Below are 25,417 nucleotides of genomic sequence, written 5' to 3' on the forward strand. Positions count from 1 at the left end.
AGCAGACACAGGGAGCTGCCAACTCGGGGTGGGACCAGGTGGCTGGAGATCCTCTGGCACGCTTCAGCCCCCAGCGGCGCAATGGGCGGGCTGGGTGGTATGAAACCCCGCGGGTGGGAGAAGCTCATATCCTGGGTGGCAGCGGGCCTGCCCTCCGAGCTGTGGTGGGCGGCGATGGGGGTGGGGAGGCTGGCATCTGTAACCCGTGGGCACGGTTCTGTCTCCGATGGACCTGCCCCGTGGCAGGCCCCCCCCTGCCGATCACATGTCTGAAGGCGCCGAAAGCATGAAAGCCAACACGAGGCTGGTTCGGTCTCACATGTGGCAGCTCTGTGAGGAGGCAAGAAGCTCAAAGGAAGAAAAGGGCGGACGGCCAAGCCTGCCCCAGCCCCACCCACCAGCTGCAGCCAGCAGGGCGCACGGCTCCCAGCTCACGCCGTGCTCACCCCCAGCTCCCAGGCGGGCACCAGGCTGCCCACCGGGTCCGGTGAGCCCAGAACTGCATGGGGTGGGGGGCTCTGTCTCACTCCCGGCCATCAAGCTGGGGTCTCCCATCTACCTTGTTCTAACCTGTCCCCACTTCCTGAAGCTGGGTTCTTTGGCTCTCCTCTTGCCTTGTCTTGGGCAGACTTCCCAGAACGACTTGGCATGAGTTCTGCTCCCTGCCAGTCTGCACTTACTTCTAAATCCACATCCCTCCCCGGTGCTCCGAGCCAACATCTCCATTTCTCAACCCATGCCCCTTCCTCAGGCTGGGAACCCTCCGCCTCTAGGTTCCCGGCTCCCGCTTCTGTAGCAGCCAGCCCCCTCCCAGACTGCCCCGTGCCCTCACCGACACAGCCAACGGCCCTGCCCACTGCACTCTCCTGCCGGGGAAGCCCCGGGTGTCGGGTCAACAGCCCTCGCCCACCAGGCCTTCAGCAGCTAGTTCAGCTTTATCGCTCGTGAGCTGGCATCCCCACTGGGATTTGAGATCATGAGGTCCCAAATCTCTGCCTCGCGCTCTCTGATATCTGTGCAGGGGGAGTAAGCCCCACGCTCTCTTCGCAGACTTGAACAGCTTAAAAGGGCTTTGAACCTCTCACATCAAAGGAGCTGCAGCTTGAATGGTAACGCGGTGCCTCTGGCTTGTTCTGAAATGACAGTTCTGAGATGCGTCGTCTGAGGTCTCCGTAGGTGCCACCACAGTCGGGGCCAGGGGTCAGGCAATGACAACGCTCTGCCTGCCAGCATGTGGTCTGGGTGTTTCGATGGGGGAATCCCCATCTGGGGACTTCAGGCCCACAGTGCAGACCCTGGGAAAGGCTGGGTCCTTTGTCAATAGTCACAGTTGACAGCTAGAAACTATGCATCATACCCAACATCCCAGTTAGGCTGCCAGGCCCTGTGGGAAAGGTTTCATGCTTTCTCTAGGATCTCACATAAACCGAAGCCCGGACTTCACTCTACTTGGGAGGGAGGGCTGAGGCTGAGTGGCCCTTCCCTGCTACAGAATTTCACAGCCACACCCCTCATCATGGCATCTTGCAACACCTTGCACTACAGTGTGAAGAATTTACTTCTTTGCCCACCGATGTTGGATTTGGCCACATGACCTGCTTTGGCCAATGCAATGTAGGCAAAAGTGCCAGTTCCAAGCTCAGGGCTTAATGGGCAATGTGGGGTTCTGCTTGCCCGCCCTGGACCCCTGCAATCTGCCATGAGATGACATTCCCTAGAGAGCCTCGGGCCCTTCAGCGTGGGCTAAGGATACAGGCATGAGGAACAGACCCGGAGCTGATCAGAAACGTGGAGTCCAGCCCAGCGTAGCTGAGTCTGGGAGATCCCAGCTTAGATCAGCCAACCAGCTGACCTGCAGGCCCAGGACCGGAAAAGAAATGTTTCTTGTTGTGAACTGCTGAGATTTTTTCTGAGTTTGTTACGCAGCAAACACTGACAGATACAAGCTTGAAGGGAAGAATGAACTTTTCCTGAGAGTCTTCCTTTTATTGAAACTTCAGGGCAGAATTATCTCCACTTACCCAGGAGGAAGCTGAACGTCCAAGAGATTCGGTCAATTGCCCACTGTGACACAACTTATTTTATCACCAGGACCTGCCACAGGGACGACTCCTGCAGTTCATGTCCTCATTCCCACAATGTCTGCTCTCCAGCCTCCAAGCTTGTCCTCTGCGCAGGCCTTCAGGCCCCTCTGGGCTCCACCATCTTTCCAACAAGCCTGCAGCCCTCTGTGGCCACGAGAGCTCCTAGCGCCATGGGACCACCCCACCCCCGCCCCACACGTCTGCAGGCCCTGCCCATCCAAGCCGCTGTCCAGGATCAGCAACCCAACCACCTTCTGTACCTGAGCACGACTGGAGCAAACCAGAGCCAGGAAGCTCGTGGAGCCAGCAGGCAGCACTCACACACATTTGTTAACCTCTTGCCGTGGGCCCCACCCAGGACTTGGCCGCAGGCTTTCACCAGGGACCAACACAGACCCAGTGCTGGTCTTGTCCACAGTCTGGCAAAGAAGTGAGATATGGTACAATAAACAAGTAAATAATTCCAAGGTGCAGAGGCTGTGAGAAGACCGTGGTGCCCTGGGAGGATCGTACAAAGAGACTTTGTCTGGCGGGTCAGGAATTATTTCTCAAAGAAACAACACTTGGGCTGGCGTGCAAAGGGTGGATGGCAGTTGATGAGGCGAAGAGAGGGGGACATCATGGCAGGCAGAGGGAGCGGCTCGCGCAAAGTATTTGAGTGAATACAAATTATGGTTTCCGATCACAGCTAGGTCCTTAAACGGAACGCTATTGGTGTCCTGCCCCGTTCTCCCAGGATCCCTTCATCACTCTGCTCCCGTCCCCACTCTCGTGGGGGCTCTGTGCTTTGCTGCTGAAGGCCTGACTCTGCAACCTCAGACGATTCTGTTTGGGGGCTGGAGCCACCTCACTCACACGGAGATTCGGGAGAGACTGGGGAGCTCTGTGTTCCCTGTGCCCACCCAAGGTGGCTGACATGTGCTTGGGGTGGGTGTCAAAAGCCCAGCTCCTCGCCTCCGTGTGGGACAACACCCAAGATGTAACTCACACTCCAGAGCTCTTAGCGGATCAGGCTGGGTCTCAGGCTTTACCCGCACCACTTGGCTTCACCCCTTCTCTCTCCTGCATCTCCCACTGCCTTCTAGGCTTCTCCTGGGAGCTCTTCTCTAGCGCATCACTGGTCCTCAAGCTCAGGGTGTACTTCTGGGAGAATGTGACCTGTAAGGCTCAACTCCCCAACCGGGTCCTTGTCCATCTTGAGCCCTCCCTCGACAGCCGGTCCAAGGATTCTCCCTCACGCCCTGCACCCAGGCCCCCGGCCAACAGCAAAGAATTTGGAACCCTGCCCCCTCCCTCACCACTTAATGGAGGAACTGATCAGACCTGAAGCCCTTAGCTTCCTCCCCCCCCCCAAACATGGCTGCCCATGAGGACCACCACCATCCCTCCCTGCTCCCTCCCTCCTCCCCTCCCTGGGGCTCAGCACACTCTCCTGTACACCCTGCCTCGCCTTCTGCGCAGACTAGTCCAAAACCCTCTTGGTAGCTGGGCCTCTGGTCCCGTGAGTCCCCGAGTCAGCTAGACTCAATGCCCTGATGAGACTGAGCATACTCAGAAACTCAGCATTTGGGTGACAAAACGCATCACGTATTTACTTTCAGGGCTGAGAATGAAGGAAGGAAGGATGACTGTTTCAAGTACCCAAACAACTTTCCTTAAGTTTCTGTTGGTCTTCCCACTTTGCAGAGGAAGAAACTGAGGCTCAGAAGGGCCAAGTGACTTGGCTCGTAAGAGGCAGCACCAGGACTTGAACCAGGTCTCAGGTCCCTTACTCCAGGCTCTGTGCTCTTGCGCTCCGAAAGGGGGCTACCCTCCAGTTTCTCTGCCTGTGTGTTCTGGTACCTTTGGTAGGAGGCAAGTCTGGTTGTTTTTTGTTTTTAAAGATTCTTTATTTATTTTGAGAGAGAGAGAGAAAGAGAGAGAGCACAAGCATGCAAGTTGGGGAGGGGCAGAGAGAGAGGTTGAGAGAGAATCCCAAGAGAGGTTGGGGCTCAATCTCACAAACCGCGAGATCATGACCTTAGTTGAGATCAAGAGTCAGCCCTCAACCAACTGAACCACCCAGGCACCCTGAGGCAAGTCTGTTTTGAACTCCATCCAAAAGGCCTTATTTACTAACGGATAATATATATTTAACAGCCCCCTCTCCCTCTACCCCTCCCTCCACGTCTGTGTTATGTAAAGGATCCAGGTAGCCCGCCAGTTCTGCAGAACCATCAGATGCAACTGTAAGCATGTGTATAAGTCTATGACACAGCATTTTCACCCCTGGGCATATGCCCCGAGCGTCACCGTTGGCCACCTATTTGGATGGCCATCGCAACTTTGGCGGCAGCAGAGATCTTGGTGCCCAGCACTGGGAGAGTGGACGAGGTAAAGTGCAGTCCCAGTGCATGTGAGGAGTCACACAGCAGCCAGAGGCAACATGGAAGGGTCTTAAGAAGATCCTTTGGTGAAGAAAGTAGAAAATAGACTGAGCGCTATGATATCGTCTCAGCAAATTAAAATTGTACACGAATGACAATATACGTTTCACAGGAGCATAGTCAAACAAAAAGACAACCCACTCAAGTGGATGCCTATTAAAGGAAGGGTATGCAGGTGCATATGGGGACAGAAGGGACCCAAGCCGTTGGCAAGACATTACTTTATAGCGAGAATGCACTGCGGTTTTGATCGTGACGCCTGATAGCGAAAGACGGGTTCTTTGCTGTGTTGTGGCCTTTCTGATTTGACCTGAATTAATTACCTAAACCTTCTGTGTCTGTTTTTCTCTTGGTCAAGTGGAGAGGGAAAGGGGCAAGGGGAAGTAACTGTTAGTCACAAAGCAATATGGCCTGTAGGTAAAAACACAAAATCTGAAGCCTGATGTGAGCGAAGCAGGCAGGGTGGGAGGCGCTAGGGAGAGGTGGGGACTGTGGCACAATGGAAAAATGTCCCTTTGAAGGGACCAGCTTCGTGTAGCTCCAATTACATCCCTGTGGGGTGACATGGGCCTAAAGTTGCCAGAACTTCAGAATATTCAAGGGAAGTGGGGCGCCTGGGTGGCTCAGTCAGTTAAGTGTGCTACTCTTGATCTCAGATCAGGTTGTGATCGAGCCCCTCCCTGGGCTCTGCGCTAACAGCATGAAACCCGCTTGGGATTCTCTCTCTGCCCTTCCCCTGCTCACAGTCTGTGTGTGTGGGTCTCTCTCTCTCAAAAAAAAAAAGAAAAACAAATATCTTCCCCAAATACGATAAAAAGGAATGGGTGAAACTTAGTTAAAATAACGTATAAATAAGGGTTTGGGGATTAAAAGGACTTTAAGTAAAGCAGAAGTGATTATTAATCTGGCTGACCCCTAACAAGCCACGGGAGTCTCTAATAAAGACGTTGACTGTCCCAGAGGCACGCAGACTCGGCCAGGGCAGGAGCAGGTATACATTTATAATCTCGTGCCAGCTTGTGCCAACTCATACTGGCCCAAAGCTCAATTTTTCCAGAACCCCAAGAGCTGGGTATTACATGTGGCCACTATGGTGAGGTCACGGTGAGCGTATTTACACCACAGGAATTGGCCAGCACTGCAAAACGGCATCTTGTCTTCTTCCCTGGAGAACCTGTCGTCTTTGCCACTGCATGGGCCCCGGCGACATTTACAGCTTTGGCAAAATCATCCCTTCAATTCCTAGAGGCCTCACGGACACACCTGCCTTTTGCGCCGCACGGCCCCAACCTCTGGAAGCAACACTGGATCAGGAAACAATATCATTGACACAAGATGGCTGGTGATTCACTGGGTGCGGGGGGATGTAGAGGTGGGGGGTGACCTTTCAGTGAGGAAGAGCACTTTTTCCCTTAAAGACGATAGAGATCCAGATCAAATCAGGAAGCTTCCCACCTGCCTGCTGGGGAGGTGAGACTGTCTACAAAGGACAGTAGCAGAATGTTCTGGTCGGCCAGATGCAGGGATGAATGAACCCTCCAGAGCCCCCTTTCTGGGGGGTAAGAGGCTCAGGTTAGGTAAACAGCAGTGAATGGGCAGCCTAGGGTAAACATATGCTCCGCAGAGGAACCGAAAGTCACCGTGTGCAGGCTCCCGCTGGCTCTGAGGGACCGATATAAGCACCTGTACGTCACGGGTCCGAAGCCCCAGACGGAAACGGGGAACACAGCCATACCTGCTTCTGCAGAATCCAAGCCTCCCCCAGGGGAGGAAGTGCAATCGGGGTGGGAAGTCAACCACACAGTACTGACCAGCTGGAGGGAAGGGCAGAGAGGAAGGCCAGATGCCTGCGGGCAGGCCAGTTGTGATTTTCACAATGGGTCAGGTGGGTTCTTCTGTAGCTTACAGTTGAGTGAGCTTTGTGTTCATTTTGGGCAAGATTCTAGATCAGATTACTATCGGCATGGTTGGTAAGACGTGCCAGAGCAAGGAGCGATCCTGGGAGCCAGCAGGAGTCTGCTGGGACCAGACCAGGTCAGGTGAACCTGTTTTTCTTATTTTATTTTTTTTTGACGTTTATTTATTTTTGAGACAGAGAGAGACAGAGCATGAAGGGGGGAGGGGCAGAGAGAGAAGGAGACACAGAATCGGAAGCAGGCTCCAGGCTCTGAGCCATCAGCCCAGAGCCTGACGCGGGGCTCGAACTCACGGACCGCGAGATCGTGACCTGAGCTGAAGTCGGACGCTTAACCGACTGCGCCACCCAGGCGCCCCTCTTACTTTATTTACACAGAAGGCTGATGTAGGTTTGCTAGCCTAAAGAATTAGATCGTTGGTTGTATCTGATAGAGGTCACAGCTCCGCTGCCTACTGAGGCCAGGCAGCCGGTATAAACAAGTAGAATAGGCTGGGAAGTGAGGCAGTAGGGAGAGGTGGGGACCTTGTCACGTCAAAGAGAAATGCCTCATTAAAAGGGGGAAGCTTACCGTGGGATAAGACAGGTCTAAGCTTACCAGATCTTCAAGTTTTTCAAGGAAAGTGAAAAATTCAGAATATTTTATGAAATCTCAGAATTCCTAAAACTGATTTTAGCTGGTTCATAATTTTTAAAAACATATGTCAGGCAAGGAGAACACTAAATCCAACACAGCAGGGGCTGTGTGCCAGTCTGTGATCTTCGATATAACATACATAGTTCCAAGAAAACATATTGTGATATTCTTGCATGATGTTTTGTCAAGAGCTACGTGGAGGAATATGGACCGGGGTGAGAGCACACCCCCGTCCGCCTGGGCATGGCCTCTGGTGCTCTTGGGCTCTCCTCCTCGTTTACACCAGTGATTCAGATTAGGATCCCCGTGGCGGGCTCACCAACGTGTGGCCACCTCCAAGCCCTCCGGCTTCTCAGATTCGCTGGGTGCCAGACAGAAGCAGGTGGAAGCAGAGCTCCGTGATCTGAGGCAGTGGGCGAGTCAGACGGAAGGCCATTGGGCACCGACCACCTGGCCCTGCTTAGCTTAGCTTCCCATCCGCTGCATCTTTCCGGTTTGGGCACTGTGTGGCTGATACCCTCCCCTCCGCCTCCCCCTTTTTATTCCTTGTCTTTGATTTGCACCCTCCATCTGGAGCAAAAACGTCCTTGGAAATCACAAACGAGACGAGTAGTACCACTCTGCCATTGCTGGATATGACCGCACCGGGGGTCCCCCCAGCAGAGAGCAACCAGAACAGTTCCCCTCCCCCCGCAATTAGCCGTGGAAAAGGAGAGACAAGTCTAGCCTTATTTGCAGACAACAAGATCGTGTCCCTAGAGGGGCCAAAGGACACATTAAAGAAAGGAAAACCCACGAGACAATTCAGAAACATAGGTCAGGGCACCCTACAGGCACCATAACTTCCCTAGACATCAACAAGACCCACTCGGAAAATCACGGAAGAGGACGGATTCTGTCTGCCAAGGTAACCAAACTACATTACATGTAAGAACATAAGGCGTAAGAACTACAGTGAGAAATTATAAAAGACAGCACAAAACGGACATAAAAGGAAACCTGAACAAACGGAAGAGGGGCTACGCTCTCAGATAGAAGGACTCAGTAGTGGAAAGGTACGAATTATTTTCTAATTAAGCTATACATTCAATGTAATTACATGAAAACGCCAACGGATTTTTCAAAAGAACTTTGCAAGCTGATTAGACAATTCATCTGGGAAAGAAAATGTACGGAAACCCCCAAGGAATAAAAACAAGCGCGATAAATAGGAACTTAGCCCACCGGATGGGAGCACAGACAGCAAAGCCACGTCATGCGGACGGGGTGGAACGAGGGCAAGAATAGATTCGTCAGTCCGCGCATCCGAAGGAAGAGCCCAAAAGCATTTTAGCGGGATGTGGGACTTAGTGTGTAATAAGATGGTGGGGTGAATACTGTCTAACATACGGTACGGCTATCCATTCGGAGGATGGGGTTACTGCCCCTGTTTTATATCAAGTGTAAAAATAAAGAGATAAACATAAAAGTTTATCATGGGGGCACCTGGGTGGCTCAGTCAGTGAAGCATCCGACTCTTGGTTTCGGCTCAGGTTATGATCTCAGAGTTCGTGGGTTCAAACCCTGCATTGGGCTCTGTGCTGACAGTGTGGAGCCTGCTTGAGATTCTCTCTCTCTCTCTGTCTCTCTCTGCCCCTCCCCCACTCATGCTCACATGCGCGCTCTCTCTTTCTCAAAATAATTAATAAACTTTTAAAAAAAGCTTATCATGAAACTGTTAGGAAAAACTAGTATTTTCCCTGGATAAATAATATTGAAATGAATAATTCACAAAATGCAGAATGCATAAGTGAAAACATGTGACTGCATAAAAGTGGTTAAAATTCCGCATGACAAATGAACCGCAAACAAAGTTTTTAAAACATGACAGGTTGGGAGAAAATATTTACATCATAACTAACTAACCCAAAAATTAATATGCAAAACATATAAAGAGTTTTTTTTTTAACCAGAAGGATTTTTTAAAAGGAAAAAGAACTGACAAACTATAAATAGGCAATTACAGGAAAAGAAATATGAATGGTCAGTGAACATAGGAAAAAATGTTTATCCTCATTTATTTTCTTTAATGTTTATTTATTTATTTTGAAAAAGAGACCGTGAGGGAGAAGCAGAGAGAGAGAGGGACAGAGGGAATCTGAAGCAGGCTCCGGGCTCTGAGAAGCTGTCAGCACAGAGCCTGTCACGGGGTTGGAACCCATGAACCATGAGATCATGACCTGAGCCAAAGTCGGATGCTTAACGGACTGAGCTACCCAGGCGGCCCACATCATCCCATTTATTTTTTAAAAAGCTATATATTTGTACAAGCTCATATCTCTATGTAAATGCACACCACATCATTGGCAATGGTTACCCCCACAGAGGAGAGAGGGGTATGGCGATGATGAGGGCAGAATTTTGCTTTCTACTCTCTGTGCTTCTGTTTTGTCTGAACGATTTTAAGTATTTTTTTAAATTATTATTTATTTTGAGATGGGGGGGGGTGCAGAGAGAGAGGGAGAGAGAGAGACTCCCAAGTAGGCTTCGCACTGTCAGCATGGATGCTGAGTTCGATGCTGGGCTCGAACTCACGAATCATGAGACCACAACCTGAGCCGACATCAGACGCTTAACTGACTGAGCCACCCAGGCACCCTTGTCTGAACACTTTTAAAAGGTATATTCACATTTCATTTGGGTTGAAAAAGAAAACAAGAAAAAAAGGGCAGGAAAACGAGAAAGAACGGGAAGGAAAGAGAACAGGAGCACTTCCCTACAAGGGTCTTGATGTCGGGGAAACGGGCGTAAGGAATAAATGGTAATTTAAAAAACAACAACTCACTTTCAAATGGTTACTCTATGTGTCTGGGGTTTTATGCTGGAATGATGAAAATGTCCAGGAACTAGACAGAGGTGGTGGTCATGCAGCATTGTGAATGTACCAGATGCCACAGGATTGTTCATTTCAATTTTTTTTTTTTTTTTTTTTTAGCGTTTAATTATTTTTGAGACAGAGAGAGACAAAGCATGAACAGGGGAGGGTCAGAGAGAGGAAGACACAGAATCTGAAACAGGCTCCAGGCTCTGAGCTGTCAGCACAGAGCCCGACGCGGGGCTCGAACTCACAGACCGTGAGATCATGACCTGGGCCGAAGTCGGCCGCTTAACCGACTGAGCCACCCAGGCGCCCCAGGATTGTTCATTTCAAAACAGTTAATTTCGCGTGATGGGAATTTCACATCAGTTACAAACAACCCTCCATGACTCCCTCCTACCCACAGAACGGTCTCTGACCTCCCCAGCCCAGCATTCAAGCCCTTCCTCAATCAGGTCTCAGGCTGTCTTTCCCCAACCTCTATGGGGACTCCCGTTTGGGACCCCAAGCTACAGCAGCCTCAGCCCCCGATTTTCTGAGACGATCCCATTTCCTGTAGTAATAATTTGTAAATAAAGGCAAGAAGTGAAATACTAAAAAGAAAAATAATGATTACGGGAGTTCCACCTCAGCCATGGTTAAAAAAAAAAAAAATTAAAATGGTACTAACGGGTGTAAATTGGAAAGTAGAATTCCTTTCTCTTGTTGGTAACCACCCCCCCCCATGGCCCGAAAATCCCCCTTCTCGTTCCACCGTTAACAGTTTCTCAGACATCTTTCCTGTTATTCTGATGCATGTGTAGCTTTGTGTATATAATCTATCCCCTAACAAAGCAATTGTACTCGAATACATATCATCCTGCAACTTTTTTAACATTTTGGAGAGATTTCCAGCTTATTGTACACAACTCTGCCTTAATTTTTCAAATAGCTGCAAAATCTTCCACTGGCCAGGCCACAATTCATGTATCGGTTCCCTATTAATCACAGTCAGGTTGTCTGCGATTCTCCCTGGTCCCCTGCTTGCAGGGATGGCTGCAGTGAGCGCCCTTGTGTGTATCTCTGACCATGTGACCTGTTGGACGCATTCTCGGTGGTTCAGCCACCCTCACGGGCCCAGGCGCTATCTGTGCTCTCAGATACTGGTGATTTGCCCTCCCTCCCGTCATGTGTGAGACCAACTGCCATCCCCCCCCTCCCCCCCCCCACACATGGTCTTCACACTTGGCTGTCGCTTGAGGATCTTGTTTAAATGCTGCTTCTGAATCAGTAGCTCTGGGCCTGATGCTCTGCATTTCTAATAAGCTCCCAGGTGATGCTGGTCTTTGGCCCACACTCTGGGCTCTCCAATAGAAATACAACTCGAGCCTTATATACGATTTTAAATTTTCTAGTAGTTACATTAAAAAGAATTTTTTTTACATTGAAAATAAATTTAAGGGCACCTGGGTGGCTCAGTCATTAAGCATCTGAGTTTGGCTCAGGTCATGATCTCACAGTTTATGAGTTGGAGCCCCACTTTGGGTAAGCCACGCTTCTCTCTCTCTCTCCCTCCCTCTATCTCTCTCCCTCTGCCCCTTGTGGGATTCTCTCTCTCTCTTTCTCAAAAAAGAATTTTACGTGGTGCTTGACTGGTGGTGCATGCAACTCTGGATCTCAGGGTTGTGAGTTTGAGCCCCACATTGGGCACAGAGATTACAAAAAAAAAAAAAAAAAGTTAAAAAAAGGTTTTAAAAAATTAAGTAAAATTAAGTTGATGCATATATTCAACCCAAGAGAGCAAAATAGGAGGATTTCAATCTGCAATAAAAAAAATCATTATGAGATATATTATTCTTTTCTTTGTCTCTTAAAATTTTCAATTTTCTTTTTTTGTACTAAGTGTTTGAAATCTGGTGTGCATTTCTCACTTTGCACATCTCCGTTCAGACCAGCTGCAACCCAAATACTTTATGTCCTCCTGGGGCCAGCGGCTGCCTCATTCCCCAGAGCTAGAGAACCTCTTGGGCTCTACCAGGGAGGGAACCAGGGGACGGCACAGGGCGAATGGGGCGGAGGCAGAGGAAGGGCACTCGGGAGGCCCTAGTGAGAACATTCTTTGGCCAAAGGGAGTGTGGCCTGAGGCTGCCTCAGGACTGACAGTAGCAGGAGCTCCGGATGGCATAAGGGCTTCAAGCAATGATGCTCTTATTACTACCAGCACTATCACTGACCTGTTCCTAGGCAACATTTCCAATAAACTCTTTTTTACATTAAAAAAATTGAGGGGCGCCCGGGTGGCTCAGTCAGTTAAGTATCCGACTCGGCTCAGGTCATGATCACACGGTTCGCGAGTTCGAGCCCCGCATCGGGCTCCTTGCTGACAGCGGGGAGCCTAAATGGGATTCTCTCTCTTTCTTTCCCTCTCTCTCTCTCTCCCTCTCTCTCATGGGGTTCTTCTCTCTTTCTCCCTCTCTCTCTGCCCCTCACTCACTTGCGCCCTCTCTCAAAAATAAAGAAAAACATTGAGCTGGAACTCACATACAACATGTTAGCTCAGGTGTACAACATGATGAGTCGATATAAGCATATGTGTTGCAAAATGATCACCACGTGTCTAGTTGACATTCAGCACCACAGTTACAATTTCCCCCCCTGTAATCAGAGCTTTTGCCATATACTTACTTTTTGCAACGTTCAAAGGGACAGTACAGTCCCATTAGCTAGAGCTACTATGCTATACGTCGCTCCCCACGACTTACTTATTTTATAACCGAAAGTGTGCACCTTTTGACCACTTCCACTTTTAAAGGGAATCAGAGCACACTTAAAATTGTGTTTGCTCTAGCTGACCGGGCACAACACCATCGTTGCCAAATTTTTGCAAATCTCTCCCCCACGTATGGGAGGAGTGTCACCATTTAAAGAGGGCGTTAATGAGCACTCAAAGTACTTTTAAGACTATTTTTAAGACGGCAAATGTGTCACAGCTTCTAAAGTTACATTTTAGAGAAACACATTTACACGGACAGTTTCCCAGGAAGCAAGGCATGGCTCAGGGGCAGGGGATTTCATTTCTGCTTAGTATTTTCGGTTTGAACTTCCTCACCGTCACTTACTACTTTGCTAAGAGCAAAAGCAGAGATAACACACATTGGTCCGCAGTAATCCTTCTGAATGCAAAGAAAGAAAAGTTAGCCGACAGAGTGATCGAGTGGTCCTAGCCGGGCTGTGTAAGCAGGAAGACAGGAAGACATCGCTCTCAGGACGTGCTCCTGATTTACCTTTCCGCTCCTGCCTGCATAACCATTTTCACCACGGGGTCCAAATGTGTTCACCAGCGCCAGCAGGGGTACGTCCTTTAGGTGGGAAGCATGGGTGGGGCTGAGGGGGGCAGGGGGCTGGGGTGGGGGCACCTGCGGGCCCAGGACAGTCATGGGCTCCACAGCCTGGCTCAGTCCAGCTCAAGACTGATGGGCCGGGAGGCAGGGGAAGGCGGGGGTGCTGCCGGGGGTCTCTTCGTCCCCCTCCACCCCCAGTATTCGACATTCGCCTTCGGAATCGCCATTTCCCTCTGACGCTTGCAGAGAAGGAAGCCCATCTTCTCCTTCCCTGTGTCCAGTTCCCCTTTTGTCTCCTCCTCAAGCAAAGGTTCTGTATTTAACATGCCTCACGCTTCAGTCCTCCCCATCAGGAAGTTAACCACATGTTAACTGCTCGGCACTGCTCGGATATAGGTGGCGTTTCTAATTGTACAAGCTCATCCATACCCACAACCTGTGCTAATCATGATCTTTCCAAACCCCACATGGTTCCCCGGGTCCCTGGGATGGGGGCATTCTCTGTTTCTCCGCTCCTGGGAGGCGAGGAGGGATATTTTTATCCTTAATTACAGGTCCCTGAGATGGTCTTCTTTCCAGCTTGCTTCATTTTCTCTTTGTGAAGCTCTCAAGGTGCTCCGGGGGAGACAGAAATGACAGCTGGCAGACAGACTCTGAGTCCTCAGCCTGGAGAGGAGCTGGCTGGGGGGGACGCCGCCTGGGGCAGCTCCCTAATGAACTCCGCTGCTCGCCCCCAAACTCCCCTGCTGCCTTCACTTTGTCCCAGGCCCACCGCCTGCCACACCCGGTGTGCCGCCACACCCCGGAACAGATTATGAAACAGCTGCTCTGAGCACCCCTTCTCCTAAACCTTGGTTGAGGTCATTGATACAGAAGGAATCGTAGACTTTTAGAGCACAGAGGCCTTTGATGGTCCCTACCCCACTCCCCTCCACTGAGAGGTGAAGAAATGCAGGCGTCTCCTCCCACACTCATGTTACAAATTGACCCCTTCATTCAGCCATTTAGCAAATATTTATGGTGAACCGCCTATGTGCCACGCGCTCTTCTAAGAGCTGGGGATACAGTGGTGAGCAAGCCGGCCAAGGTCTTAGCTCCCCTGTGGGTTTCATATCCTCATGGTGGAGACAGAGGACAAACAGGGGAGTTGGTAAATAACAAAGACAGTCACTGGGGTGGGCTGAACAACAACCCGCCAAAGAAGGCCACGTCTGGATCCCGGACCCCTGAATCCCATAGATAGCTTTTCTTGCATGGCATTGGGGCAGGTGGGGGGGGGGGGGCGATTAAGATGCAGAAGGAATTAAGGTCGCTGATGTACTGACCTTGAGATAAGGATAGCGTCCTGAACTATTCAGGTGGGCCCAGTCAAATTCCAAGGGTCCTCAGAAGGGACAGAGGGAGGTAGGAGAGTCAGAACCAGAGACATGGCATGGGGAGCAAGCCTTGACTGGCTGCTGCTGACGCTGAAGATGGGAAAATGGGCTGTGAGCCAAGAAGGGCAGGTGGCCCCCAGCAATTGGAAAAGGCAAGAAGAGAGATTTCCCCCTACGTCTCCAGAAAGGACCACAGTCCAGCCAATACCTTGATTTTAGCCCAGTGAGACCCATTTCAGGCTAGCAGCCCCTAGAACTGTAAAATAATACATATGTGTTATGTTTTGTTTTAATATTTTATTTTTTATGATGCTTATTTATTTATTTTGAGAGAGAGTGTGTGTGTGAGCAGAGGAGGGGCAGAGAGAGAGTGGGAGAGAGAAAATCCCAAGCGGGCTCCATGCTGTAAGCACAGAGCCTGATGTAGGGCTTGATCCCACAAACTGTGAGATCATGACCTGAGCCGAAATCAAGAGCCAGATGCTTAACCGACTGAGCCAGAGCACCCAGGTGCCCCTAAAGATTTTAGTTTTAAGTAATCTCTACACCCAACGAGGGACTCCCACTTACAACCCCAAGATTTAGAGTCACATGCCCTACCGACTGAGCCAGCCAGGCGTCCCACATTTGTGTTGTTTTTAAATCACTACATTTGCAGTTTTTGTTACAGCAGCAAAAGGAAACTAATACGGTTGCTGACAGTGATCAGGGCTATGAAGAAAGGGGTATAAATAGAATGATTGTCAGGGCAGGGCATGACTTTAGACAGGAAGACCTGGGAGTAACTTTGGGGCAGTTAGCTACATGGTAATCTAGAGGGACAGAGTCACAGGCAGAGGGCAGGGCAAGTGCAAAGAGCCTGGGGCAGGAAGGAGCTTGGTATTGGTAGAAGTAACTATCTTTACTACCTCCTTGATGCCTTCCCACAAAGAGAGAGCCATTCTGTTGTCCGGTTTCCCAAGCAGTCAATGGTTTTTCTTGCAGACTTCTGAGTAACCTTGAAATCTACTTGTTTGAATGTCTGGTTTCCCTCCTGAAAGCCTGGGACTGTGTCCCTGTGTCCTCTCCTTGTCCCAGTATGAGGTACTAAGGTCCCTTCTTAGGGTCTTAAGAGTATATATATTTGCCAGAGATACTGGATTTTGGAAAACACATTTCTTCATTTCAAAACTTCAGAAACTTTCCCCCCAAGTCATGAAGGAGCATAAGTGTGGCGGAGAGATGGGCAGGCACTGAGGGTCTCTTGACTTGGACTGTCAGGAAGAGAAGAAATGAAGGGACTTTGAGATCTTCCTACTCTCTTATGGTGAATTTCTTTGTAAAAATGACTAACGGATTATCTATTAAGTCATTCAATACTTAGGAAGAAATTTGGATTTTTCCTTCTTGTGGTTGCTCAAAGCAGGGCACACCTCTGCCAAGAAATGGGGGGATTAAGATTAACCTCCAGAGGTTTTGTGAGCCCTGAGTGGTAAACAGAGGCACCATTTTCAAGCTGAGTCCAAACGGGCCTTTTGTTGGACAAATGCTTATGAACCTTCTGTCTTGTGCCAGCCTCTAGGGCAGCACAGAACCAAACGAGCCCTCACACATGTTTGTGAGGCACCCACGGTTCACCAGAGCGGGGGGGGGGGGGGGGGACAGACAACAGAGCTGAGGACCACCCACACAGAGAGGGCACGGTAGCGGGAAAAGGGGGAGTGCTATGGCAGCACAGAAGAGGGAGTGATGATATTTTAGGGGCATTGGTTGGATCGTTCATCTCCTCCCATTTGGGGCGGGCTCCTTTTGCTACAAAAACACCTGAAACACCTCTACTTCAAGCGGTATAGATCTCGGTCCAGGGGACAATCTTGATGATTGCTTGTCATCAGTCTCTAGGGTGAACATCTGTTCCATAAGGGCAGGAACAATGCCTAGGAAGTTGGCTAACTATTGTACCCCCAGCGCCCAACCAGAAGTTGCTGCGTGAACAAGCAGATGTACAAATGGGGCCTCTCTGAGCTAAGTCATTCTGGAATGACAAGTCGTTAAGGAATATGGTCAGGAGATATGGCTATAGAGCTGACTGGACTCGGCTTAAAAGTAGGGTCATCTCGAGCCTCCTTCAAGAAGGTTAAAGGCTCAGATGCCATACAACTCACAGCTGGTTCCATTGCTAGGGCCAAACTCCAGTGGTTGGGAAACCAAAGGCCGACAGTCAAACACGGTGGTAGCAGCAGACTCAGTCTGGCGCTTACCTTCCAGCCGGAGGCCCAGGCTGCAGGGTGCCTTAGTGACTAAGAGCCAAGCTAAGAAGAGAGGGAGGGTGGCCTGGCCAGAGCCAGAGCATGGCCGGTCAAATAACAGCCTTATCCTGTCGCTGACTACTTGTGTGAACCAAGCAAATAATATCAGCCCCTTGGTTTCCTTGTATTTAAAGTGAGAATATTGATAATGATACTCCCTTCCAGGATTAAACTAAAGAACGTATGTCAAGTGGCTGGCTCCAAGAAGGGCTCAATCGATGGGGGGCAGTGGTGAGAAGGGACGATGAGGTAGGACCCAGGGGGAGTGAGAGGACCCTCCCTCTGACGTCTCCGGTATCCTCAAGGCTCTCTGAGAGCTGCCTAGTGGGGACCCCAGCCACCAGCCCCTGCCCTGACCCCCTCCTTCTGTCTTCCCTACTGCTTCAAAGCTGGGAATGAGCAGGCCTAGGCCAATCACAGTTCTCGAACAGGTCCCCTTCCAGACAGGACAGAGAAGCCCAAACTTGGTGCCTCCCTCGCCTCTCTGCTCCTGGGCAGTAATCTGGCCAGTCAGGATGCCTGGCCACTCACACTTCTTCCCAAGCCCCTCTGACTGTCGTGTACCAATCGCAGGACTCCTGAGTCTTCTGTGTCCCCAAATGTCTGGACTTTCTGCCTCCCCTGCAGCTGGCATCCTTAACCCTTGGCAGGCCTGGGCGTCTGCCTGGGGGTTGCTTAGCTGACTGGCCTCCTTGCTTCTCTCCCCCGTTCCTTGTTGTTGTAAATCGATCATTCATGGAGTCACACATATATCCAACACTGCACTGCGTGCCTCACATAAACCATCTCCCTCCACCCTGGAAATCTGCCTACGAGACACATACTGCCTTTATCCCAGTATTTCAGAAGAAGAAACAGAGGGTAGAGGGAAGAAGACGGGAAGGAGCCTTCTCTGAAAATGCTGCGGCAGAAACTAGGAAAACACCCTGGGAAGCATCTGATGTCCTCACACAAATGTAGAAGGCGGGGCCTTTCATACCCAGGAGTGAAAACCCACAAGAAGAGGACGAAGGGAAAAAGCAACAAATGACAAGGCCAGTTAAAGAGGGAGATGAGCCAGATAAGGCAGGCTTGCAGCAAAATGAAAAACTCAATGGTGAACTTCTAATCCACATGGGAGGGAGCGGCAGCCAAACGGAGACTGTGGGACAGAGGCCCCTGCCCAGAATGCAGAGGAAATTGGCATTCTGAAGGCAACGAGAAACAGGGCACGAAAAACAGGGGTGAGTAGTCAACAGATAAAGCGGGTCCCGTGGAGACCCAATTTAGGACTGCTGAGTGCAGCTAGGGCAAAACAAGTTGTGACTGAAGTATGTAGCTCTTCCTGTATTCTCAAGGGTGGCAGAGAATTCATTCATTCCATAAATATTTACCAAGTGGCCACTGCATGGCAGAGACAGTTCTGGGACAGACAATACATGAATCAGGTGAGAAGTATATAAAGTCAGGTAGTTACAAGTGCCATATGGAAGATATAGCAAGATATGGGGACGGGGGTGCGGGTAGATATTTTTATGGAGTCGTCAGGGCAGGCCTCTCAGGTGAGGTATTTTCTTAGAGGAAAGACTCCCTTCTGTTGGGTAACACTAAGTGGCCTCTTGCATATGCCACAGCTAGACCCAGGATCTCATCTTGAAAGGCAAAGTCCAGAGGAGGGGCTGACCCATTTGCTATAAGCAGCAACTGAGGAGCCTTCCCAGGGCAGAAGCTGCTAAGATACGGATTGGTTTCTGTGCTTTTTTTTGTGGTTACAGCTGGAGAAGGGGACACTGAACGCCAGGATGTTTGGCATGGAGGTGCGTCACGGGCAATATTTGGGGGGAGGGGTGGGGAGTGAGTCCAGGAACACGGTGCAGGCGGCAGCTAAGGACAGCGGAAAGGCAGAGACCACATGGGACATGTCGTGGGCTTGTGGGCTTTTGGGGCAGTGAAACTGGATGTTCAATTTAAAATTTTCGTTTTCTGCTTTGAAACTCCCCTTAGGGAGCCCGAACCTTTGCATGTTAGGACACTTCTGGCTGCAGGTGACGGAAGGCCCTAATTCAGTTACTTGAACAGAAAGAAAGACTGGAGGCAGGGCGGTGACCAGGTTGGCTACTTGCGTTCAGTTCATTTAATGGCATCATGGGGGATGGTGGCCTCAGGTGCATTTCATCTTTCTGCTCTTTCGTCTGCGTATTGGCCTCTCTCTCCAGCTGCCTCTTGGGTGCAAGGGTGGGGGGGGGGGCAAAAGCCCCGGCTACCACACACTATGACAGCTTCTGAAAGGAGAAAGGGGACCATTTCGTCTTTGTGTCTCTAAGACAAATCAACCTTTCCCAGAAGCCCCACAGAACACTTCCCTTCACATTCCACTGGTTACAATTGCGTCCCATCCCCGTGCCCAAGCCTGCCAGCCACAGCTGGGGATGGCCCTGTGGGAGCTTTGCTTTGGGCAACAAAGAGGAAACGGGCCCATCTCGGGGGGCAAGGTGGACCAGAAGGCTTAGGGCACGAGAGGCAGGGACAGGACAAGATGTCTGGGGACAGGGAGGGGGGGTGCGTAGAGAAGATAAAGACAGTCACGTAGAAGTAGATGTGACAAACAGAAGTCAGAAGAGCTGGCAAAAAAGCTTATTCAAAGACCAAACAGGAGAGAAGTCTGAGCCAAAGACAGACCCAAATATGCAGAGCACACAGGCTGAACACATTCCAGGAACTACTGACGAAAGGAAAACGACAAGGGTAGAAAACAATTCACACCAGCTTCCAAGCAGAGAAATTAGAAAAAACAGATTCCCCATAATGGAACCAGCCCCAGGATGGCCTTGGGTTTTGCACTGGGGGCTATTTTCTGAACGCACTGGAAGGGTACCTCTGTAGGATTTTGAGAAAAAAACCTTGGTCCTCAAAAAATTTTATCCCCATCAAATCTCCCTTTGAGTGTAAAGGCAACTGGGGACGTTTTGAGATGTTCAGGAGCTTAGAAAACTGGCCTGTGTTCTGCAGCAAGCAAAATTTTAAAAATCCACAAAGTAAATTCAATTCGATTCAGTTCAAGCCAATTCAATTCAATGTAAAGAAATGCAGGCTTCTAGAAGGTGGCCTTCAAGGCCTGAAGGGACTGCTGGGCCCCCACCAGGCCCACTGCCCTCTGCATGGCCCCGGGGTGTCTTTTGCTGCCTGCACCTTCTCTGCTCCCTCTCGTTGTGCAATGTCAGGAAATGTGTGTTAGAGCCACATCCTTCGCCCAGCAGCTCAGACGGAATCTTTACTGCACTTGGTGACCACTCAGAACAATAACAGCTACCACCCTCTTCCTGAACTTAATAACAATGGCTCAACCGTTTACCCTCCGGGACACTGTGACGAATGAACAACTTTTAGAAAGTTGTTTTGTTTTCTGTCTCCAAAAGCCACACCGCCCAGAGCAACATGACAGCCACTGTCAGGGACCAGGAACTGAGTCATGAGCCTCTCACCCGAGCGGCTTGAGCCACTGGGCTTTTTCTTCTAAATCAGGAAAGAAGACCGAAAGAGTCTATGAGGCAGAGTTTCAAATTCATTCTGTCTTCACTTAAACTCGCGTTAAAACTCGTGCGTGTTCCTGTCTTAAACAGTCCATATCCTGGATACAGTCTCAACCATGAGAAAAGACAGGAAGTTCACCGCAAACACTGATGTGACGGGGACCAGGGGCCGTTTTTATTTTCTGCTTGATTCTTCTTGGTAGGAAGGATGTCAGAACAAGGGCAAAGGTTGAGGGGTTGTAGGAACACAGCTGAAAGGACTGTGTGGACTTCGACTGTGGTGTTGGCTTTGGGACAGCCATTTACGAGCCGTGTCGTGAGCCTCCTCTCTCCCCTTGCTCACGCTCGGGCTGGCCCATCAGGACCACTCGCGCTGCTTCAAACTTGTCCGTAATCTCCCACGGAGGAGGGCCATTTTAAAAGCCACAGAGGCCTGACAGCTCATTCTGGAGTCAATGCTCCTCAGAGGAGTGTCACTTCCCTTTCCAAGTCAGAAAAGGAGTTTGGGCTTTACAAGAAACCCAAGCTCTGGGCCTGGGAAACTCAGGCGTGAGGGGCTGAGCTGGTGTGCCTTCCTCTGGCCTCACACAGGGCTCTCAGCACTGCCCATCCCCGAGGACCAGAAGGTTCTCAGGCCCTGGGGGGCAGAGAGGGTGTTGAACAACTCCATGACAATTCTACGGGCCCCTGAGGTAACCGAGACACAGAAATCCACAGCCCAAGGAGCAGAGCAGAGAGAGACTGGTCACCGCAAGATCTGCCCCCTTCCCACCACCCCTAGGCACTTGCCTAGAATCTTCTAGAATACCGCCTCCCCTTCTCCCCACCTCCCCTTTCTCTGCTGGCTCTGCCCCACACCTATTTCCACGCTGTCTTCTGTCAAAACAGCCCCCCACCCTCACCCACCTCTACTCCTCCCCCTTCCTTCCTTTTTTCTTCCTCTTCCTCTTTTTCTCATTCATTTCTCTTTCCTTCTTCCCTGTCTCTCCATTGCCTTTCTCCCCCCATCTTTCCATCTCATTTCCTCCATGTTTCCTTCCCTCCCTCACCTGAGCATGAGGTAGGACTGACTTACGTTGGTTTCCTCTCAGCCAATAAAGACAGCAGTGGCGGAGGTGATGGCTCCCCCATGTCAGCCGGTCACCCGGGTGGGTGTTCTACACGTTTTAGGCTTTCCTGCCTCAGTGCCAGGTGCCTCATTGATTCGCCACAGGGCCCAAATGCCAGTGACGACCAATGTCATCAACAACCGTGGGAAGGAAGAGAGGCCTCTCTCTCTGAGAGGCCACATGGCCCTGCCTCCTCATCCTCCCTTGCCAGAGTCCACCCTTCCCAGGGGGCCAACACCCAGCCAGGTCTGGACACACTTTTGGGGTGGAGACCCGGGTCTGAGCTCCACCGTCTGTACGCGTCAGCCACATTCGTACTTAACAGCAGGGGTGGGGGTGGGGGGGGCGTTGAACGAAGTTAGTTTACATCCTTCCCTCCCCTCTCTGATTATCTGGAAGCCTGAGAAAAGTGGAGAGAGAGCAAGGTCACAGAGGGCCAGGATTGCTTCCTCCTGCGGGTCACGATGCACTCATCATGAGGTCCCTCTACAAAGAACGGACGGATGGACGGACCAGGAGTGGCCCTTTGGTTTTGCCAAAAAGACAGAAGCCCCAGGAGAAGAGCGGACGCAATTAACATGAGAAAGCCAGTAAAGCCTTTGCCGCTTCACTTGGCCAAGTTTTTCAGGCCCGATTCTTATTTTAGGAGCCTCACATTCTGGTGGCACTGAGCAGACTCAGGTGTAAGGAATGAGTTATTTAGAAACTGTGGCTCAGCTCAGAAAAGAGTATGAGGTTTTGCCTCGACATGAAAAGAGGAACCAGAGTTAAAATAAGCGGCAGTTGGTGAGGACCGAGGCCCCGTCGAGTCTCTGACTTGGCCTCATGGGGCACGTGCTTTAACTAGCTCCTCAGCAGCCAGCTACTCTCATTATTTCGGTAAGGTGTTGTCTTTCTGTAGGAAGGTGTATCCTTAGGCGTGGAAGCTTCCACAGGCTGCCCATCCTCACAGATCCCCGCACCCTAGTTACCTGCTGTTGGCCACCAAAGAGGTCGCAGGCCCGGTGCCGGGGTCGGGAGCACACGTGTCCAGCAGGGCCCCAGCTCTTCTAGGGAACCTGCCCGCCCATCGCCCTGGCTGAGCGTGGCCTCAGGTAACCCTCTGTCCTCACACTCTGACTGTGAGGCAGGTAGTGGCTCGGGCAGCCCGTTCACACACAGGCCCGTGGCCCCCGAGTGGCCTGTGCAGAGAAAGCTGTTGGTGGATGAGCCACCCAGATTACCTCTGGGGACTGGAACTGAGAAGTGCACCTGTTGGTGGGAGAAAGAGCGGACCCACAGAGAAGGGCTGAGTCGCGGCAGGCTGCACCCGGGTGCAGGGCCCCAAACCCTCTGGTCCCAGTCCAGGCCTTCTCCCTCGGTGCCCCGCCACCCCGCCACGCACAGCCACACAGGCCACCCAGCAGCAAGGGTGTGAAGGTGAGTGGGGGGAGGGAGGGGCGGGGCACACTAGACGCAGTCTATACGTGTTTACAGGTCGTGGGTACCGCTGTATATACAAGAAGCCACAAAGTTGTGTCTTTTCCAGCTTAAGGCCTAGTCATATTTAAAGTCTTCTGCCCTTTGAAGGAAAAGAAGAAACCACAAGGGGAAAAAAAGATCAAAAGCATTGACCAACTTTTAACTTAAGAGAGTGTAGACTCCTTTCAGCAAACCACCTGTCAGGGATGCCAACCCGGCCAGGAAAGTTCACACGGTCCTAGACATACGTAAAGTGGTAGAGGCAGCTGAGGCCCACTGCCCGCCCCACACGGGCCTCCCCGAGGCCTCACCCTGCGGGCGAGGAGCCCACGTGAGAGACAACCGTACCAGTGGTCAGCGGCCGCCAGGGACATGAACGGACAGTCTTATACTAGATGTGCCATTCATCCTTGGTGACCAAGCTGAGACAGGGGGACACCCCAGGCTAGCCAAAACTCTTCAGATGGATACTCTTCAGATACTGGTGTAGGTGCACATGTGGAAAGGACGAAGAAGCCAAAAGCGGCTCTCAGCCTGACCTCTACCGGGTGGAGTAATTCTGAGTGAGCCCAAACTTGTATCTCCCAGAAGCCCCAGCATCAAACAGCCCCAGCTGCCTGAGGAGGCAGCTTCACAACCCCCTGGGTTGGTTCAAGCATGCCCTTAGGACATCACTCTCTGACAAGTGGCTCATTGAAGTGATTCCTTTGACCCTGTAAATAGGCTCCCAGAGGCGCTCTACTCCACACAGCTTCTCCCCAGAGGCGCTCTACTCCACACAGCTTCTCCCCAGAGGCGCTCTACTCCACACAGCTTCTCCCCAGAGGCTCTCTACTCCACACAGTTTCTCCCCAGAGGCGCTCTACTCCACACAGCTTCTCCCCAGAGGTGCTCCACTCCACACAGCTTCTCCCTCTTGACACATTTCCAGTGACCTGTGCCCCAGGGACTCGCCTGCTGTCCTGCCCTCTAGTCCACCCCTGTTTCCATAACTGCATCTAGTTCTGGACAAAATGCATCCTTCCCTTCACGTTCTGGAATCAACGATAGGGCCCCACCTCTCTTCCTCCACTTTTACTTTCTTTTCAACTAAACCCCACAGACCCCGTTGCTGCTCCTACATGACACGGTGTCCCAGCCCTGCTCTATTCCTCCGCTCTGCTCCACACACAGGTGAACCCCATTTGTTGGTGCCTCTCGAGAACTGAGCGTGACTCCTCTGTCCCTGCTGAGGACACTGAGAGCATCACCTCCTTTGTTCTGACCACCCCCATGCTCTCTTAACACAGCCAGATAAAAATAGCTCCCCTGGCCTCCACCTCACTTGGTTGTCATGCACTGCGGTCACACAGAGCCCGTGGTGTTTGTCATGCAAACTATGTGTAGGGTGGTCTTTCCAGACTTGGAAAGACTTGTGCAGCTGATTCTTTGTTAACATTTAACGGCAAATTTTACACACTTGGACTTTACCTGGTGCAGCCAGGTGCCATGAGCATCAGCCTTGGGCAGAACAGGCGTCTGCGAAGTGAAAGTTACCATCTCACGCTAACCCGCCGGGCAATCATCTAGTCCCTCAGGAAAAACGGTCTGTTCTCCTGGAAGTTCCCCCTCCTCTCCTCCCTGACCCACTGACCTTCACTCAGCTGAGCTCCCTGAAGGAAAGAATTGACAAGCCACAGTCCCCTTCCTCTGTCTCTGGGCATCCTTCCTCACCATCGTTCTCCTTTGCACTCAGGAACACAAGTTAATGTCTGTCAGGCCTGCTTCCTCGTGTCACAGAGCGGGGTTACTCTGCAGGGCCATAGTTTAGCTACTAAGCCACCCCCAACCACAGACTTCTGGGGGAGAAAGAGGCTCAGCCGGGCCCTCATGTCCAGGCTGTCTGGGGCACAGGCTTTTCTTCTCTTCTTCTTCTTCTTTGTCACCTACTTCTGCCAACACGGGCTCCACGCAGGGCCAGGTGTCTAGGTTGATAAAGGGCTTACCTGGACAGTGAATTTATCATCTTCATTGGGCAGAATCCTGTACGTGTAAACACAATTCCGATACCTGAAATAGACCAAAGACTTTATCAGAACCCACGCAAGAGAATTCATTTCTCTGGAGAATTCCCGACCTGGCTGGAGGAATCTGGGCATGATGTCTCTGAACTTTGGAGCTGATCATACCAAGGTGGAGATCGGCCTTGACATCGAGCAGTCCTGTACCAAGCCCCCTTCCCCGCCCCCTCCACACCCAAGGAACTTTAGGAAGAAAGGCAGTGGGGTCTTTGCGCGTGATTTACGTTGGCGCTTGACAGCTTCGTGGTCTGATTTAAAGGAATCCGCCATCAAGACACAGCTTCGTTACAGGAGTTTCACTTACTCAGCCCCTCCTGGGTGCCTGGCACTCTGCTCAACATTTATACGTGTTGGGTAACTAGATCTTAAAATTAT

At 51.0% G+C, this 25,417-nt stretch overlaps 1 protein-coding gene across 2 annotated transcripts in view; it reads right to left on the reverse strand.

The window, feature by feature from the left end:
- INPP5D (inositol polyphosphate-5-phosphatase D) overlaps positions 1-25,417 on the reverse strand; it is a 123,108-nt gene that overhangs the window by 80,668 nt on the left and 17,023 nt on the right. For both annotated transcript variants that reach the window (XM_019445532.2, XM_019445533.2), the window contains exon 2: positions 24,968-25,031. In XM_019445532.2, coding sequence (XP_019301077.1) covers positions 24,968-25,031 — 64 coding nt within the window. The remainder of the gene's footprint in view (positions 1-24,967; positions 25,032-25,417) is intronic.

The sequence above is a fragment of the Panthera pardus genome, unplaced genomic scaffold, assembly GCF_024362965.1.
Source record: "Panthera pardus isolate Hobbes unplaced genomic scaffold, ASM2436296v1 HiC_scaffold_10, whole genome shotgun sequence".
NCBI lineage: Eukaryota > Metazoa > Chordata > Mammalia > Carnivora > Felidae > Panthera > Panthera pardus.